The sequence below is a fragment of the Nannobrachium achirus genome (genome assembly GCF_963921795.1).
Source record: "Nannobrachium achirus genome assembly, chromosome: 23".
NCBI classification, from domain to species: Eukaryota; Metazoa; Chordata; class Actinopteri; order Myctophiformes; family Myctophidae; genus Nannobrachium; species Nannobrachium achirus.
This window is the reverse complement of record NC_137830.1, coordinates 23398730-23416052: the sequence shown is the minus strand read 5'-3', so window position 1 is coordinate 23416052 and position 17323 is coordinate 23398730. Positions and strand designations below refer to the sequence as shown.

Below are 17323 nucleotides of genomic sequence, written 5' to 3'. Positions count from 1 at the left end.
GAGGCAGAAATTGTGAAAATAGCCGATCTACATGCTCACAACGCCTCACGTTGTGAGCATGTAGATCTGTTATTTTTAAAATAGAACCATGCTATACAAAATGTAATGCCTCAACTCTTAGTGCTCGTCAGGGTGAAGGGGGGTCTCCAGTTAAAATATGATTATTTTGGGGGTCGCGGCCTGAAAAGGCTGAGAACCACTGTTTTGAATAATGGAGTGAAACGAAATTAAAAGAGTGTCAGGCAAAACATTTGGGTCAATACATATTAATTTGGGTTGTCCTTGACATGAAAAGGTTTGTCATGCGTACCCAGAGGTTTTCCAGTCAGTGGGTGGAGGAAGGTGTGCGGGGTGGGGGAGGGGGACAGCACGGCAGCAGGGGGCGGGAGCTCGCCCAGGTCGTCCATGGAATGACTCAGGGTAAGGAGGGGGGGCGGTGCATGGTTATCTGACCCCGCCCCCTCCACAGAAAGGAAGAGTGAGGAGCGACGGCCCTGGACCCGGGCGCGCTCCGAAAGCACCTGCTGCTGGTACAGCTCCGCCCTGCTGGGGCTGCTGTCCCCGCCCGCAGTGGACCCGCCTTCTTGTTCTTTGGAACCGCTCCCTAAAAACCAGAAAGGAAAAAAAGGAGTCAGATGGTTCTTTTTGACGAACTAAGTGAACGTTGAACATTGAACCGTGCCGTGGTTTGTTTCAGATAAGGCGCATCTATTGCGTTTCAATCTGTGCGTCCGTCCGCCCGTTACCAGCTAATCTCCGGCACTGTTGGCCCGGTCGCTGCCAAACTGTGCACACACACACTCCCTGGATGCCAATTCAGAACTCTGCCTCACATGGGCCTGTTCTAGCGCCACCAGGAGGCTGATTTTTGCAAAACTAACTTTTGGCCAGTACATCATGCAAATCAGTAGACACTAGACAGTATCTCTACAGTCATGTGATGGACATGGATCTTCCATCCTGATTGGCTAAAACTGGCCTCCAAAGTTTGCAGGATTGGTCCGTTTTGAATAAAATGCCTGAAATGTGTGCGAATTTGTGAAATTGTGCATGCACATTCCCAATAGGCAGAGGAATAAATGCCACTTAAAAAAATCTAATCAGCCTCCTGGTGGCGCTATAACAGGCCGATGTTTTTACCTATAACTCCACTGATCAGTGTACAACTTTGTATGTGCACTCCCTAGAGGCCCAGGAAAAACCTTTGCCCTGCATTTTTCATGTCTGCCTTTTATAGCACCACCAGGAGGCCCACGTATGTAAAACACATTTCTTTCCTATTATTCCTTGAGATTTTATCCAAAAACCATGCAAATCACTACACAATATCTCTATAGTCATGTGATCAAGACGGATCTGTCCGATATTTCATATTCCATCTTAATTGGCTAACATTGTCTTTCAAAGTTTGCAGGATTGGTCCATTGTACATACAATCCCTTTTATACCCATATATGGAGATACCTGTCTGTAGAACCAGCCACACAGATATGGGCTGTCTTGGCCATATATGGATTCTGTTAGTGTGGTAAGTGGCCAATGTGGGCTCCATATTTGGGCATTCCCATATGAAGTCCTGTTAGATATGGGCTTAATATTGATGACATCAGGGATCTCCATATATGGGCATAAAAGGGATTCTGTTAGTGTGGTTCCCCTGACATCACAGTGATGTCAGAGCAGAAAACCCATAGACCGTAAAAAAGCGTACACGGACGGACAGACGGACGGACGGACGGACGGACGGACGGACGGAGGGAGGGAGGGAGGGAGGGACGGACATAATGTGCCGTTTCTCATACTAAACTGCGACCTGCGGCCGCAATGACAGCTATGCCTGACTATGCTTCAGCTTTAATAACACAATTATATGTTTATTTCGCTTGGACAAACAGATCAGCGAGGACTCAATGCTGCTAACGTAGCCTATTCTGTTTCGGTTTAAGGCAAATTTGTGCTGTGCTGTGTTTGTGGTTTTCATTGCGAGAACAAGTGTATCCACTGCATTCATTCTGTTACATTTCACAGCTGCCGCAATCATTATGTGTGATTGCCTTATTTCTCATCATCAGCAAATGCCAGCAGTCGTTACTATCGATGCCACTGTCCTGACATCCACTAAACATGCAAAGACAAGCCCCTACACAGCTGACCCGAGGGAGCACAGAGCTGAATATAGTAGCTCTCAAGCAGCAAATTGTTGCTGTCGGGAAGAAAACTTGCATGAGCAAAACGGTTACTTTTCAGGAAATTAAAAGAAAAAGAACACGTGTTCTAAATAATGGATCCTATGCAGTTAATATCATTTAGCCACAAGCCCTTAATACTTCAAATTGGTGTATAAAACCCACACTTTTTTGCTACTTTTATGTGATACTATGTACAACGGGAAAAAAAACATACAAACTTGAAATGTGGCGATACAAGGTTTCTACAGACAGCAACAAAATGCCACCTCCGCCAGGCCGAAATCCAAATATCACTTGATCAAGACGAATGTGACCAATCTTTCATACTCCATTGTGATTGGCTAAGATTGGCACCTAAAGTTTCCCTGATGTCATCAATATTAAGTCCATATCTAACAGGACTTCATATGGGAATGCCCATATATGGAGGCCACATACCACACTAACAGAATCCATATATGGCCAAGACAGATGGCCAAAACAGCCCATATCTGTGTGTCTGGTTTTACAGACAGGGATGTCTCCATGTATGGGCATAAAAGGGATTGTATGTATGATGTCAGACGTCATAGGACTTTCACTTAACAAATAACTGAGTAAGCATGTTTGGGCTCTCACAGCATCACCGGCCAGATGGCAAAACGTGGCGCGTCGCCCTGAGGCGTCTTACTAGTATATTATTCTACATGGCCTCAGTCATGGATTAGAGTCAATGTTTAGAAAAAATTGCAACTCGATATATTGTAGTGTGCGTTGCGATACAAGGGTGAGAACTAGCCAACACCAACTCTGGACTCCTGAATGGTTGCCATCCACACCGTCCCAACTAGCATCAGCTCTGCATTGTTGTTAGCTCCCACAATGTCAGTTAGCTCGACACAGTGCCCAGCCATTTTCTCTGTGCCTTTCTCTGTGCCTCGACTACAGTACCTTGAGCACTGGTTTTGTCCAGATAGAGAGTACGATAGAGTGTAACGGCAGCTTAACAAACACATCAGTGAATTAATGAATGGTGACAGAACACTGTATCAACGTGTCTCTGTGGACGTCTCAGTGATGAAACGACAGAGTGATGTGAAGTGAAAGGAGATTGTTTCACCTGTCACAATGACAATAACATTGTATGATGTCAGAGCCTGTACAGCATCATGATCTGTGAGACATGATTAGGTCTTATACTAACTTGACGTGAAATTACAGTAGAGCCAGTATCTTAAAAGGAGAATTCCGGGTTATTACAGTAATTCATTTTCCCTTCCATTACTCGGTCGTAGAGGCGAAAAGAATAAATAGAAAATCTATTTCTAGTTCACCTCAGCTCTGAGCCGGGGGGTGGACTAAGATCTAGCGGCCGTTCGCCTTTTTACAGCAACTTCACAGAGACACAACTCTGTGGTGACAATTCCATCATTATGAAGACAAAAAAGAAATTGTAATTGTCAATTACCTCAAAATAGTGCTAAGTACAGTATTTAAAGGGGAAGACCACCCATTTTCAGTATTGAACTATGTCAGAAAAAAAGGTTTAAATGGCATCTCCTGAGTAATAGTTTTTTCAATCTTCTATACTGTGTTGGTTACCTTAGGAACCAATGACCACGGTCTAAGGTATATTAATGACATGGTTCAATATTGAAAATGGGTGGTCTTCCCCTTTAAGTAAACATACTTAGTTACTTTACACCAGGGGTCTTCAGCGTTTTCAGGCCAAGGACCCCTTAGTTGAGAGAGAGTTGAAGCAGGGACCCCCACAACCTTTTCAGAGATTCCATATAGTTTCATCATCAGTGTATTTTGAATTCATGTCAATTTATGTTTTCAGATATTTACCACTTGAACCGTCAATACTTAATAAAGTTGACCTTTCACTATGTACAGTACTTAGTCTGCTCTTTTGCCTTCTACACCAAACCTTTTTGCCAAAAATAGCCGATCTACAAGCGCGAGGCGTTGTGAGCTTGTAGATCTGCTATTTTTTGATAAAGTTCTCAGAATAAGGACACTAGGGTTCAAGTGGTTAATATAAAAAAGGAGAAAAAAAGTGTCTATCACACAAAGATTTGGAGGACCCCCTATAGTAACCCTGAGGACCCCCCTGGGGGTCCCGACCCACAGGTTGAGAACCACTGCTTCACACCACCATGCGAAACTATAATAATCTAGCTCCTTACCTTCCTCCACAGGATGTTGTTTGAGCAGCGGTGACTTCCTCCTCTGGGGCTTACTGGGCGGGGCCTGCTGGCCCACATTAGCGTAGGGGTTTTCTATTGGTCGGCCTCTGCGGCGCAGCAGAGGGGAGTGGCCCTGGGCGGGGCTGGTGGGGTGAAGTGACAGGGTGGAGGTGTGCGTGGTTGACGTGTGCGCGGGCGGCGCGTGGGCGCTGTGCGTCTCCGCAGGCACGTGCGGCGTCGGCGAGTCCTGCAGGACGACAGTGACGTGCAGAGAATGTTAGAGAGGCAGGGGCTGGCATCTGTAAAAGGGCACTTTTTGGTGAGAATATTGAAAAAAGCTCCCAACGCGTCACACTGCGACGCGCTGTGAGCTTGGAGGTCGGCTATTTTCTAAGCGTAATCAAGCCAATTATGCGACATGGCGTGGGGCATACACAGAGAGGGCTATTCTTTCAACATAGATATAGGATGCTGCAGCTGCATTTAAGTTCAGGAGAGTTTGGAAAAGGCAATTTTCCTGAATGCTTCCTTCAGGTAGCCTATGACATGGAAATGGGCGCATTTGCATTTCTTTCACCATAATGTAAAACCTGCATTCATGGTCTGAAGAGGGCACTTTCTATACAGACTGGTAAGAGGACAGGGACTCGTCAAGCCCCCTTTGATGTCTAAGTTCACCACTTATATTTGTTCACTGTTGAATGTGAACACTAGTCCCTATCAGACCCGCTCAAGCGACTTCCTGAGGCTCAAAGTTACATTTGCTTACACAGAGCTAGGCAAGGAAGCATTCTCTGTCAGTGCTCCATTGGATTGGAAGAGCTCCAGAAGTCTTTAAAAATCAGATCATTGCCCTCTTTAGGTCAATTCAAGACAATGGTTTCTTTTTTTTTTAAAGATTTGTTTTTGGGCCTTTATGCCTTTATTGGATAGGACAGTAAACTGACAGGAAATGGGGGGAAATACAGGGAGTGACATGCGGCAAAGGTCGTCCGGATCAGGAATCGAACCGGCGACGCCGTCAGGCATCAATGCCTATGTGGCAATGCCTAAGTGGTATGCGCCTGGACCAGTAGATTCAGCAGGCTCCCCTAAGACAATGGTTTCAAATACTTTTGTTTTAGATTGTAACTGCTTTAATCAATCTCTTTTAGTCTCTTGAATATTGAATTTGTCTTGTATTCTGCCCCCTTGTGACGCCCCTGCCTGACCCTCAATTATACTCAGAGTTTTAATAAAGGTTATGAATGAATGAGAAACGTGTGTGCACGTGCCTGCAGGATGATCATGGACCTGGCCTTCCTCTGCCTCTCGGCGTGGGCGTGGCTCCGGGATGGCGAGTCGCACAGCTCGTGGAGCCGGGGCTCCGTCCCCGGCTTGAAGCTGGAGCGACACAGCGCCTCCCCTCTGGCGGGGGGAGGCGGGGGGAGGAAGGAGGGGGGAGGCCCGGAGTCCAGGAGGTTGTAGAGGGAGGAGGACGAGGACGAGGAGGGAGGAGGGGGAGGCGCCGTCTGAGGGGGCGGCGGGATGAAGCTGTCCGTCAGCGAGGAGCTCCTGGGAAAGCGGTTCTCGCCGATCAGAGCGGCGATCCTGTCGTCGTCTGGCGTTCCTGACGACACAAAATAACAGGAGAGTGTTTTATTTTTAAGTCTTTCAGTCTGAGTGTATCAAAGAAGCAACTGGGTTAAGCACCGTTGGTCCGACCAGTTTAACATTCACCAGGACAGGTTAGCATTCACCAGCGTCGGCAGGTTAGCATTTAACCAGGTTAGCATTCACCAGCGTTAGTTTTACTGAGGTTAGGGTTACGGTTAGGTTTAGGTGTATCTCCGTCCCCCCGACTTTCGTCAACTCCGCGCAGCCAATCACAAGCTTCCACTGCCTTAACCCAGTTGCTGTTTTGATACACTCGGACTGAAAGACCTGCAAAAAACACTCTCCCACGAAAAACCAGTGGTGTAAAGTAACTAAGTAGATTTACTTAGTCTCATCGAGACGCGTTGTGAGCTTGCAGATCTGCAATTTTCAAACATTTTGTACTTTTACTTTTGGTACTTTGAGTATATTTTGATGCCAATACTTTTGTACTTTTACTCAAGCCAATTTTGAATTCCAGACTTTTACTTGTAACAGAGTATTTCTGCATTGAAGTATTGATACTTTTACTTAAGTAAAACATTTGAGTACTTTTTCCACCACTGCGAAATAAACACGTGAACAGGAATGAACGGGATGATCACGTTTAAAGGAGTAGTTCCTAAGCCAACAATTTTGAGGAGACTCTTTGTAGGCCTATTGATTCCAAGAGACCCACATGCATTTGGGTCTCCATCTAGAATCAGTGGAGGTACATTTATTATAATCAAATTATTGGCTTAGGAATGTGACAAAAACAAAAAATATATTATTGAACTCAAGTCTGCATGGGGTGAGTAAATGTTAGGAAAAATAGTCATTTTGGGGGTGAACTACTCCTTTAATAACCTATATTCATGAATGAATAGAGATTGTAATCAGTGATTCTTCAGATATCAATATAGATTTTGGGGTATTTGCAACACTTCCAATTTGACTTTTTGTCCATATAATATTCGACTCGGTTATTTGACATGATTACATACGATTGTGCGTGCATGCGTGCGTGCATGAGTGTGTGTGTGTGTGTGTGTGTGTGTGTGTGTGTGTGTGTGTGTGTGTGTGTGTGTGCGTGCATGCAGTTTGTGCGTGCATGCGTGCGTGCGTGCATGTGTGTATTACCAAATGATTTGGTCCTAGACATTCCTCTTGGCACAGTGTTCTCTAGAGCTGGTGGAACTGCCAGACCCTGTCGCTCAAACAGAGACTACACACACACACACACACACACACACACACACACACACACACACACACACACACACACAGTAAGACGTCTAAGGGTGAATGTCTTGGCCATCTGGCCAGTGATGTATATCGGACCAGTTACCCGTATATGGAGACCCCTGGTACCCATAGATATTCACAGATGACATCAGGGATCTCCATATATGGGCATAAAAGGGATTTGGATCCCCTGGCATCACAGGGATCTCCATATTTATATATGGGCATAAAAGGGATTTGGTTCCCCTGACATCACAGTGATGTCAGAGCGTGATGTCAGAACGTGAGAGTCAATCAACAAAAAAGACAAGTGTTACCCATACAGACAGACACGGTCAAGATGTGACAGTTCTGATAGTAACCCAGTTAACCCTGGTGTCCCTAATTTCTAATGTGGGTAAATTGTATAAGTAAAGAATAATAATAATAATAAATAAAAAGAAAACATCTTCAATACCTTGTGTTAAAAAGCTACAATACTGGACACAAAATCGTATATATATTTTTAGGCGAATTGCTTATTTTTGTAGATGATTAGCTTCTGGAGGGCAATCAGTGAGATTTTGTGGGCTAAAACTGTCTGAGCGCTACAGAAATGTCCTCTTCCACACGTCTGCCGTTTCTATGCTTTACCAATTAAAACTTTACTACTTACAAAGGGATTATTACATGAGAATGTTCTGTTGAGTAGGTGAGGTTAGGTCTTTACCCCAACAATGTGGGGAAGAGGAAGTGGCCGTATATAGCGCCAGGGGCGTCACAAAAGGGGGAAAAGTGGGACTGAGTTACTAGGGCCCAAGGTGGAGGAGCCATAATTATTTTATACTTTAGCTATACTTTAACAGCGCGGCACCGTGTGAATTGAATATGTATTTTTTAAGCGAACCTTTGTAACTCAAATTTTGCTTCAGGGGGCGGCAGTCCCTGGAACTAAATATTTTGAGATGTTGGTCCATGGCCAAATACATATCATTTTGGGGGTCCTTCAGGTGAAAAGTTTTGAGCACCACTGACATAGAAACATAGGTTTTTCAAAAAACCTTAGAAGGATTTGAAATATTCAAAGACTTGCAAAAATGTTCAAGATTTTTCAAAAACAGCAGATCTACAAGCTTGCAGCTTGTATATCTGCTATTCTTCAATAGTTAAAGCACAAAATAATGCGTTCCGAGTCTAAATGAAGAACATCCCACCCCTGCCTCTGGTTTTAGCCCACAGAGCAGCGCCGCCGCTACAATGACGCGCATGACGCGTTGTGAGTCAGGCATCACGTTGCCAAAAGGCACCAAAAACCCAACAGCCAGTTGCGAGTCAGGCACCACAAGGGCTTGTGGCGCCACTGCCACAGAGTCAACTAATCGTCCAAAAACAAGATCTAAAACAGTGGTCAGAGGACCCCCAAGGGTCCCTGAAGGGGCTACAGGACGTCCATAGCTAAATGATTGCTATTTACGAACCAAATGGACCCTTATACCGCTAGGTCTGTAACTCCAAGAGTGTACAAATTGAACCAAATTGGACCCGTAACACTCCTTATGTGAAACTGTCCTCCATCATGCACTGGGATCAATTCACCTTTCATTTGCTGAGCTGTAGCCTATATCCGGTACCACTTAAACCCTCTATTGGTAAAACGTACGTTATAATATACGTACTTGATACGGTCTTTTTTTCACACTCTACCAAATCTCTTTGCCAAAAAATAGCCGATCTACAAGCTCACAACGCGTCGCAACGCGGTGCGTTGTGAGCTTGTAGATCTGCTATTGTCTGGCAAACGTTCCGCCCCAGGATAATGGATGTTGGGGATATTTTGATTATCGCGATAATATCGTAAATCGCGATTTCTTTGGTCACGTTAATCGTGATATGAAATTCTCATATCGTCCCATCCCTGCTGCAGGGTTGGGATTGGGTTTGCACTGGACCTACATTGATCACTGGACCTACATTGATCACTGGACCTACATTGATCACTGGACCTACATTGATCACTGGACCTACATTGATCTCAGCCTGTGTGATGCGTCGGCTGGTTGGTCGTTGTTTGACCGTCGCTGCTTTAAAATCCTCTGTGTGGCGAGGCCTCAGAACCACTTCCTGAGTTCCTGCCAGCATCTCATCCAGTTTCTCTGGTGAAAAAAAAGAATACATTATATACAGCTCTTTATTGGTGATTATATACAAACTCTTCACTCGTCAGGTGAAAAGAGGAAGCTGGTACTTTAAGTACCTTGCACACTTCAGGAAGTTGACGAGCTGAAACGGCCACGATGGCCATGGGACTTTCATCTCAGAACAATATATTTTTCCAGAACAATATTTTTTGCATGCAACGTTTTTATCCAAATTATTGTAGCTTTACATCAATCAAAAATTGCAATTTGATGCCTGAGGCAATTGTGTGCTATACATAATGACACGTGTGGAAGATCTACAGTAGTAGATTTTGAAACACATTTTTATCTACTAGCAAGAGTGGCGGATGGTCTCCAAATTTACATTTACTCGCATTTGGGGCTACTGGGTTCCTGTGGCAATCTTACAACTGCAAACATAGTCCTGTTGGGTGTTAATTTTTAGCATTGCCTATAGAGATTGGGTGGACCATGGATGTCACAATGTAACATTCGGACTTGCGAGGTGCATCGTTGCTCCAATCTACAACAAACTTGCCACAAACACTGTTCAGGTTCTGAACATTGTTTGTGGGGGTCTGCCATGAGAATAGTCACACAAGGGACCACAAGTGGCCACAGGTGCACCGATGCACCATGAATGGGGTGGCACAAAAACTGGTCACACACAAAAACCTAAATTCCAAACATATGGCAATGGCACACTACAGCAGTGTTAGAGCAGTGTTTAACATTTAGGACTAGATTTGAAGGCTGCATAGTGGCCGAAAATCTAGAAATCTAGAAAAGAATAGACACATTTTATTAATTGAAATATGGAATGTGTTCTATGGGCCAGAGAAAACTACCAAGAAAACATATTTGGACCGTAGGACACCAGTACAATATCACTGCTATAAACACAGTATCCAACACCGACTATTGGACTAAGCTTTGATACCCTAATGAACAATTACTTTTAGGCTATATTTTTTAATAAGAGTCGTAGGCGTTAACCTTTTAATAAGATAAGCAAAAACAAATGAATGAATGTGCCTAAATAGGCCTACATTGTTGTTTACTATTGCTTATTGTGGATTATAGCCTACTTGTTTATCATTGTGATCATTATGCCCAATTACTAAATATTTACAATATTGTGATCATTATGCCTAATTACTAAATATTTACAATCTGCTGTATATGTCTTCCCATGTGTCACCGACTCACCACAATGATCAGCAAGCAAGCAACACACTGATGAAGGCCGGATGGCCTGTCACGGCGTTAGGTTAAAAATCAAGCACACTTTCTGAGCGCAACCTTCTTTTTTCATCTATGTTAACCCCCCCAATCCGTAATCATAACCACTAGCACCCAAGCGTCCCTATTCATGTCACAATAGGTGAACTACAGACAACATAGTTGTTTCATCATCAACCATGTCAATGGCATCATCACAAGCAACATCGACGACATCAATAACAACATCAACATCAGTGACAACAATGTCATCATCAGAAAAAACAACATCAACAACGTCAACGAACGGCAACAATGTCATCAACAACATAAAAAAACAACAATGTCAACATCGACAACGTCAATGAACAATGTCAACATAAACATCAACACCACAGCCAAAGTCAGACCAGAAACTCACCAAATCGCCTTCTTCTGGCTGCTCAGATAAAACGATCGACTGTTAATGTCAGTTTGACTTTGTGTACAATCACAACAATCAACTGTTAGATAGTTCGATACTTTGACAGCTTGTTCAGTATAAATTCATGTTGAAATGTGAAGAGTTCCAAATCAGATGCAGTTTTACTACTAGTTTGATAATTTATCTACAACAGGGGTCTTTAACAGGGGGTCCGGTCCTCCAAATATTTGTGTGATAGAAACCTTTTTTCCCTCCTTTTTTAAATTAACCACTTGAACCCTAGCGTCTATATTTGAAGAACTTTAGCCAAAAATAGCCGATCTACAAGCTCACAACGCCTCGCAGGGCGAGGCTTTGTGAGCTTGTAGATCGGCTATTTTTGGCAAAGAGCTTTGGTGTAGAGGGGAAAAAGAGCACACAAAGTACAGAGTCAAAGGTCAAGTTTTTTCAAGTATTGACGGTTCAAGTGGTTGTGTGTGTGTGTGTGTGTGTGTGTGTGTGTGTGTGTGTGTGTGTGTGTGTGTGTGTGTGTGTGTGTGTGTGTGTGTGTGTGTGTTTTTACCTATCTCCTCCAGGTCGGCAGTCATGGATTTGGAGCGCAGCGTCAACGATGTGCTTGGTGCTCTCTTTGGAGGGGGCGGGGCTAAAACAACTTGAACCAGTCATATCACACAGCATGGATAGAGGAAACACAAAACTTACTGTATAAGTTATACAAACCGACTGACATACAGCTAAAAGGTTGAGGGTCATATCGGACAGCTAAACAGCTACAGTATATCTGGAACAGACTTTATTATTATTATTATTATTATGAACTATTTGTAGAGAGATATTTCATACATATAAAAAGGCTCAACTGTGTCTGCACCAACATCTCTTGTTATACATGTATCCATGAACACTTTTGTTTGGCGCTGCATTGTTTAGTTGTGCTTTAAGTATTGCTATTTGTGTGTGACGTGACACTTATGAGCGTAAGAGCGTTGAATGTTTTTTTTTGACACTTTATGTATATATTCTTCTTTTATTGTGATAGCTTTTTTGACACTTTATGTATATATTCTTTTTTATTGTTCCTTTATTGTTTTAGTTTTTTTGGACTGTTCACAACAGTACTTTCTTTCTTTTCTTGTTCTTACTTCTCTGTAACTTATAACCTTAAAACTGCTGTGCTGCCTCTTAGGACAATAAAGGTATCTATCTATCTATGCATGTATAGTCTCGCGAGGCCAGACTGTTGCCTCCGCGATTTGGGCAAATGCTCCCGGCATACAGTCTGGCAAACGGAAATAGAAACGATGAGTGCGAGATAAAGCGGATGTGACGCAACCGCTCACTTGGTGCAGTAGCAATAACATGTCCTACTGGAAGCGTTATGTCTCCTTTCAATATTTCTGGGGGCGTTATTTCATCTTTCTCTGGTGTTGTTGGTGTTTCCTCCATGATGTTTTAAAACGTTTTCTTAAACTATACACCCATAACAAGAATAGGCCGCTCGAATGACTTTGTCTGAGCTATTGTGTTTCTGTTATGTTTCCAGTGGGACTACAGTTCAGAGCAGCAGTGGCTACTTCCGATACTCACCGTTCGGGAGCTGCTGTTCCAGACTCTATATAGCCTTCGGAGATTGTGGAATAGTTTTCTGGCTACGCAAGACTAATGCATGTAGAACAGGGGTGTCAAAACCTTTATATTAAAACACCCAAGGGCCGACTATATCTCCTGACAAAATATACTTTCGGTTGGACCATGACAAAATCACATACATATGCATATTTAATTATTATCAATATCTAATATCAATAGGGAACAAGGAATCCTGACAAATTATACTATAAAATATGCTTGTTTGACGGTGCTGGTGGGCCGTTTATAATACCAGTGTTTCCCCTACATGCATTAAGCAGCGGCGGGCCGCCGCTGCTTCAAATCCGGCCGCCACTGTATGATTTTCACTTTTTTTTTTTTTTTTTTTGATTTTTTTCCCCCCACAACAATGTAGCGCTCATGTGAAGCATAGCGTTCTAACTTCTCTCGCTTACATACGGTTGGAAGGAGATGTATCACAGTATATGTCTAGTTTCTCCCCCTCCCCTCTCATTCACCCAGTCAGTCAGTCAGGCAGCAGCCTCGTCGCGCTGAGCACCTCTGATTCTGAGCTGACTACGTCTTTGCCCCTCGTCAGCATATTTGCAACTGGTGTGTACAATTAGCCTAATTCACGGCCCGCCCACCTACTTCCGTTTCTCAGTTTTCCCCGGGTGCTGACTTCAATTTAGAAGGGGAAACTATACTGGACTTAAAGCCAACAAATCATTATTTCTAACAGTAAAGTAAATTATAGTGCATTGTGCCGTTTAGTATCTTGTGTTCTTGATCATGCTAGCCGTATTTTATACTTTACTATTCGGAAATTGCATTAAATTTGCGATTTCTGTGCCAACTCCATAGGCTATGGTAGGATTTACCCCTTCAAAACGGGACTTCAGCACCCGTGGGATGCTGAGTGGGCGGGTCGTGAATTAGGCTAATTAGAAGATTTGGGCTGTGGATAAAAGCAGTGCCCCACGTGTTTGAATCATGTAGTTTACCGCTGTTGGGCAATAGTAGGCTTACTTGTCTCATGCTAATGAGAGCTAAGTGCTAACACGGTTGTCATTCACTCACTGGTTAGATGTGGAATAGAAACGAGGGATGCATCAACACCACTGTCATTAGGCAACAAACATTTTTGACTAGAAAATAAACTTTGCTACATGCACACACAGAGTGTGTGTAGCAGTGGTGTAAAGTAAAGTACTGTACTTAAGTACTTCTACTCCACTACATTTATGACATGATGGCTATATGCAAATAGCCGATCTACAAGCTCACAAAGTGACGTGTTGTGAGCTTGTAGAGCTTGCAGATCTGCTATTTTTATAGGATTTAATTTTTTTTATACATTTGGAAACTGTTATTATGATTACTGAGAACTTTTAGTTCTTACGTTTATTTTGACACCAATACTTTTGTACCTTTACTTATTCCACTACATATTTTATTCCAGACATCTACTTGTAAGTTGTAACACAGTATGTCTACATTAGAATGTTGATACTGTACTTTTTCCACCACTGGTGAGTAGGATTGGTTCTCAAAGTGGGGTCCCCGAGGGGTCCTTGAGGGAGTTCCAGGGGGTCCCCAGGCCCCAGCCAAATGATAAATAGTTATGAACCAAATAGACCCTTATGGGTCTGTAGCGCAGAAGCAAATGGCCCCGTTCAACCCCCCCCCCCCCCCCCCCCCCCCGCCCCGCTCTCCGCAATTCTCCCCCACTCCTTCAGCTTCTGGCTAGGGGAAACACTGAATACAATTTAGGAATGAAGCCGCGGGCCGCACAAAATGTGTCAACAGGTCGCATTTGGCCCCCGGGCCGCACTTTGGACACCCCTGATGTAGAATCATGTTTGCCTTTGACATTGGGCAGCATACTGTAAATAAAAAATATATATAAGTTCAGGTTTACAGCTGAAAGATGTACGTATGGTACCAGTCTACCTGCACACGCGCACGCACGCACGCACGCACATACACACCTTTCTTCCTCAGCAGGTTGGCGTCCGTCTTTCGGGAGACTGAGACAACTTTCATTAGCAGACGACTTCCTCCCTGACGAATCAACGTCACCACCTGTCTGTGACCCACCTTCACCACATCACACCCATTCACCTGAGACACACACACACACACGCACGCACACACACGCACACATTCTTTATTTTAGTCCACATTTATAAAATACATTATAAGGGCCCAAATATTTTTTCATTTGCTTCTGATTAGAGTTCTCAAATTCTGCCCGAACTATTTTATTACTATTTCTCTGTGATAGAGTAATGAGAACCCGACCATACCCGAACCCGACCTGACATTTAGGGTAGGGTAGGGCCTAAAATGTATGTTAACTAGTCGGGCCGGGTAGGGCCTCGGGCTGACCCAGTTAGGGCCGGGCCTAAATTTTCAGGCCTGTTGAGAACTCTACTTCTGATGTCCTATACAAGGGGTCTTCAACAGGGGGTCCGGGACCCCTATAGGGGGTCCTCAGAGTTACTACAGGGGGGCCGCCAAATCTTTGTGTGATAGGATCATGTTTTTTTTACATTAATCACGTGAACCCTAGCATCCCTATTCTTAGTGGAACATTAGCCAAAAAATAGCAGATTTACAAGCTCACAACGCCTTGCGCGTGTGAGCTTGTAGATCGTCTATTTTTTGGCACAGAGGTTTTAAATCTGCAACACAATTTTTACTTTATGTAGTGGGGGTCCCTTCTTCATCTCTCTCTCAACTAAGGGGTCCTTGGCCTGAAAACATTGAAGACCCCTGTCCTATACACTTGAAATAACGTGAACCAGATGAGCCGCTCCAGTGGCCCTCCAGAGAAGCAAAGTGCACTATCACTCCCACTTCAGTGAAAGGGCCTGAAGGAGTAACTTTAAGATCCTTGTTTTCCATGAAAAGTTACAGTAGGTCTATTAAAAACTCAGAATCTCCAGGAGGTATGCCAGTGTTTTTTAATAGATAGCCTGCTGAAAAGTGCTCATTAAAAAACACATCATGCATATATCTTCCTCTGATCTGAAATGTGTACAGTATCTCATTGGTCATGGATTAAGGAGAGCTATGATCTGTTTTTACTGTTCTTCAAAATGTTGTTTACACTCTTTTACGATGTGAACACTAGTGTCCTTAATCGCTATTACCTAATACCTGGGCATGTCATAAAAGAAAAAAAAAGAAGAAAAAAAAGAACAGGAGTAAAGCCTGTTTTTTCTCTGATTCTAGGCTAGTATCATGGGGAGTGAAAGCACATTGTCGTTGCCGGGTGGAAACCTTGTATGTCCAAAACCGTTTGTTTTGTATTTATCATTTTTAAAATGATTTAAACTAGTGAAAACAGCCGATCTACAAGCACACAACGCCTCGCGGTGCGAGGCGTTGTGTGCTTGTAGATCGGCTGTTTTCACTACTTTTGTGTGACGGCCTTGTGTGATGAAGCAGTGCTTTACTTTACGAAAAAACACATTTGAAACTTGGAGATACAAGGTTTCTGCCCGACAATGACGATATGCTCCAGGGTTAGGTTCCGACTGGCAATACTTTCAACAGCTAATTAGCTGTTGAAAGTATCGCCAGTCGGAACCTAACCCTAGAGCATGTGCTTTTTACTCCATTATGATGTCCCTATAGCTCAGAGATATCAGAGGGAAACCAGCATTCTTGATCCTGTTTCTTAAAAGGAGTGTACACGTACAGTATCCGTTGCAGTTCACATGAACCACATGAACCTCTAAACCTCTACTCATAGACCAATGTTCTGCGAAAATAGACAAACATTTGTTGCTAATAACGTATTTCACAATGCGTCTGGGACTTATTGTGAGCTTGCAGCACATGTACATGTACAGGGGAAAAAGCAGGCGATCAACCAAAGAAAAAATAAATTATAATATTATAATGGGCCCCAACCTCCCGGAAATGAAAATGAAATGAAAGTTGGGATGTCTGTTATTATCAAACACACACACAAAAAGAAAATTATACAAGAGTAAGAAAAGGAAAGTAAACACAAAAATACAATACTAAAATCACAAATATTTTGGAAATAAATAAGACAATATTTTATGAACTGCTGAAAATTGGGACACCAGGTTTATATAAACATTAGAGGGAAAACATTGCTTGATTTATAGATGGATGTGAATCCTATAATCGTATGCCCTTTATATGTTTGGACTTTGTCTTGTTATGGATTATTATTATATCAGTTGCTCTCAGAGTTATGGACAGACGGACACACAGAGATTTGGTGAATTATAGAATGATTACCTCTATGAGGAAGTCTCCAGTCCGTAGCCCCGCCCTCCAAGCCACGCCCCCCTGGTCCACAGACTCCAGGTACTGCAGTGCGGGAAACGCAGGCGTCGGGGCAAACTCCTCAATGGGCGTCTCAGCTTCAGGTCCATACAGCCAGGGGCGTCACAAGGGGGGAAAAAAGTGGGACTGAGTTACTAGGGCCCAAGGTGGAGGGGCCTTAATTATTTTATACTTTAGCTATGGAAAAATAGCAGAAATACATGCTCACAGCGCGGCACTGAGTGCCACACTGCGAGCTTGTATAATTATCTGCTATTTTTGAAAAGTCGTGAAAACGTGTCCAAATCTTTGAATATATGTATTTTTTTAAGTGAACATTTGTAACTCAAATTTTGCTTCTGGGGGGTCCCTGAAACTAAATATTTTGAGATGGTTAAACCCCCTCCCTCTATGAAG

General features: G+C 43.3%; 1 protein-coding gene across 1 annotated transcript in view; it reads right to left on the bottom strand.

The window, feature by feature from the left end:
• The window catches only part of shank3b (SH3 and multiple ankyrin repeat domains 3b), a 67488-nt gene that overhangs the window by 8558 nt on the left and 41607 nt on the right, over nt 1–17323 (bottom strand). The window contains exons 17-25 of the mRNA XM_080754486.1: nt 16880–17004; nt 14587–14719; nt 11568–11648; nt 11003–11020; nt 9227–9354; nt 7118–7202; nt 5635–5969; nt 4361–4607; nt 311–604 (exon numbers count right to left, since the gene is read on the bottom strand). Coding sequence (XP_080610612.1) covers nt 311–604; nt 4361–4607; nt 5635–5969; nt 7118–7202; nt 9227–9354; nt 11003–11020; nt 11568–11648; nt 14587–14719; nt 16880–17004 — 1446 coding nt within the window. The remainder of the gene's footprint in view (nt 1–310; nt 605–4360; nt 4608–5634; nt 5970–7117; nt 7203–9226; nt 9355–11002; nt 11021–11567; nt 11649–14586; nt 14720–16879; nt 17005–17323) is intronic.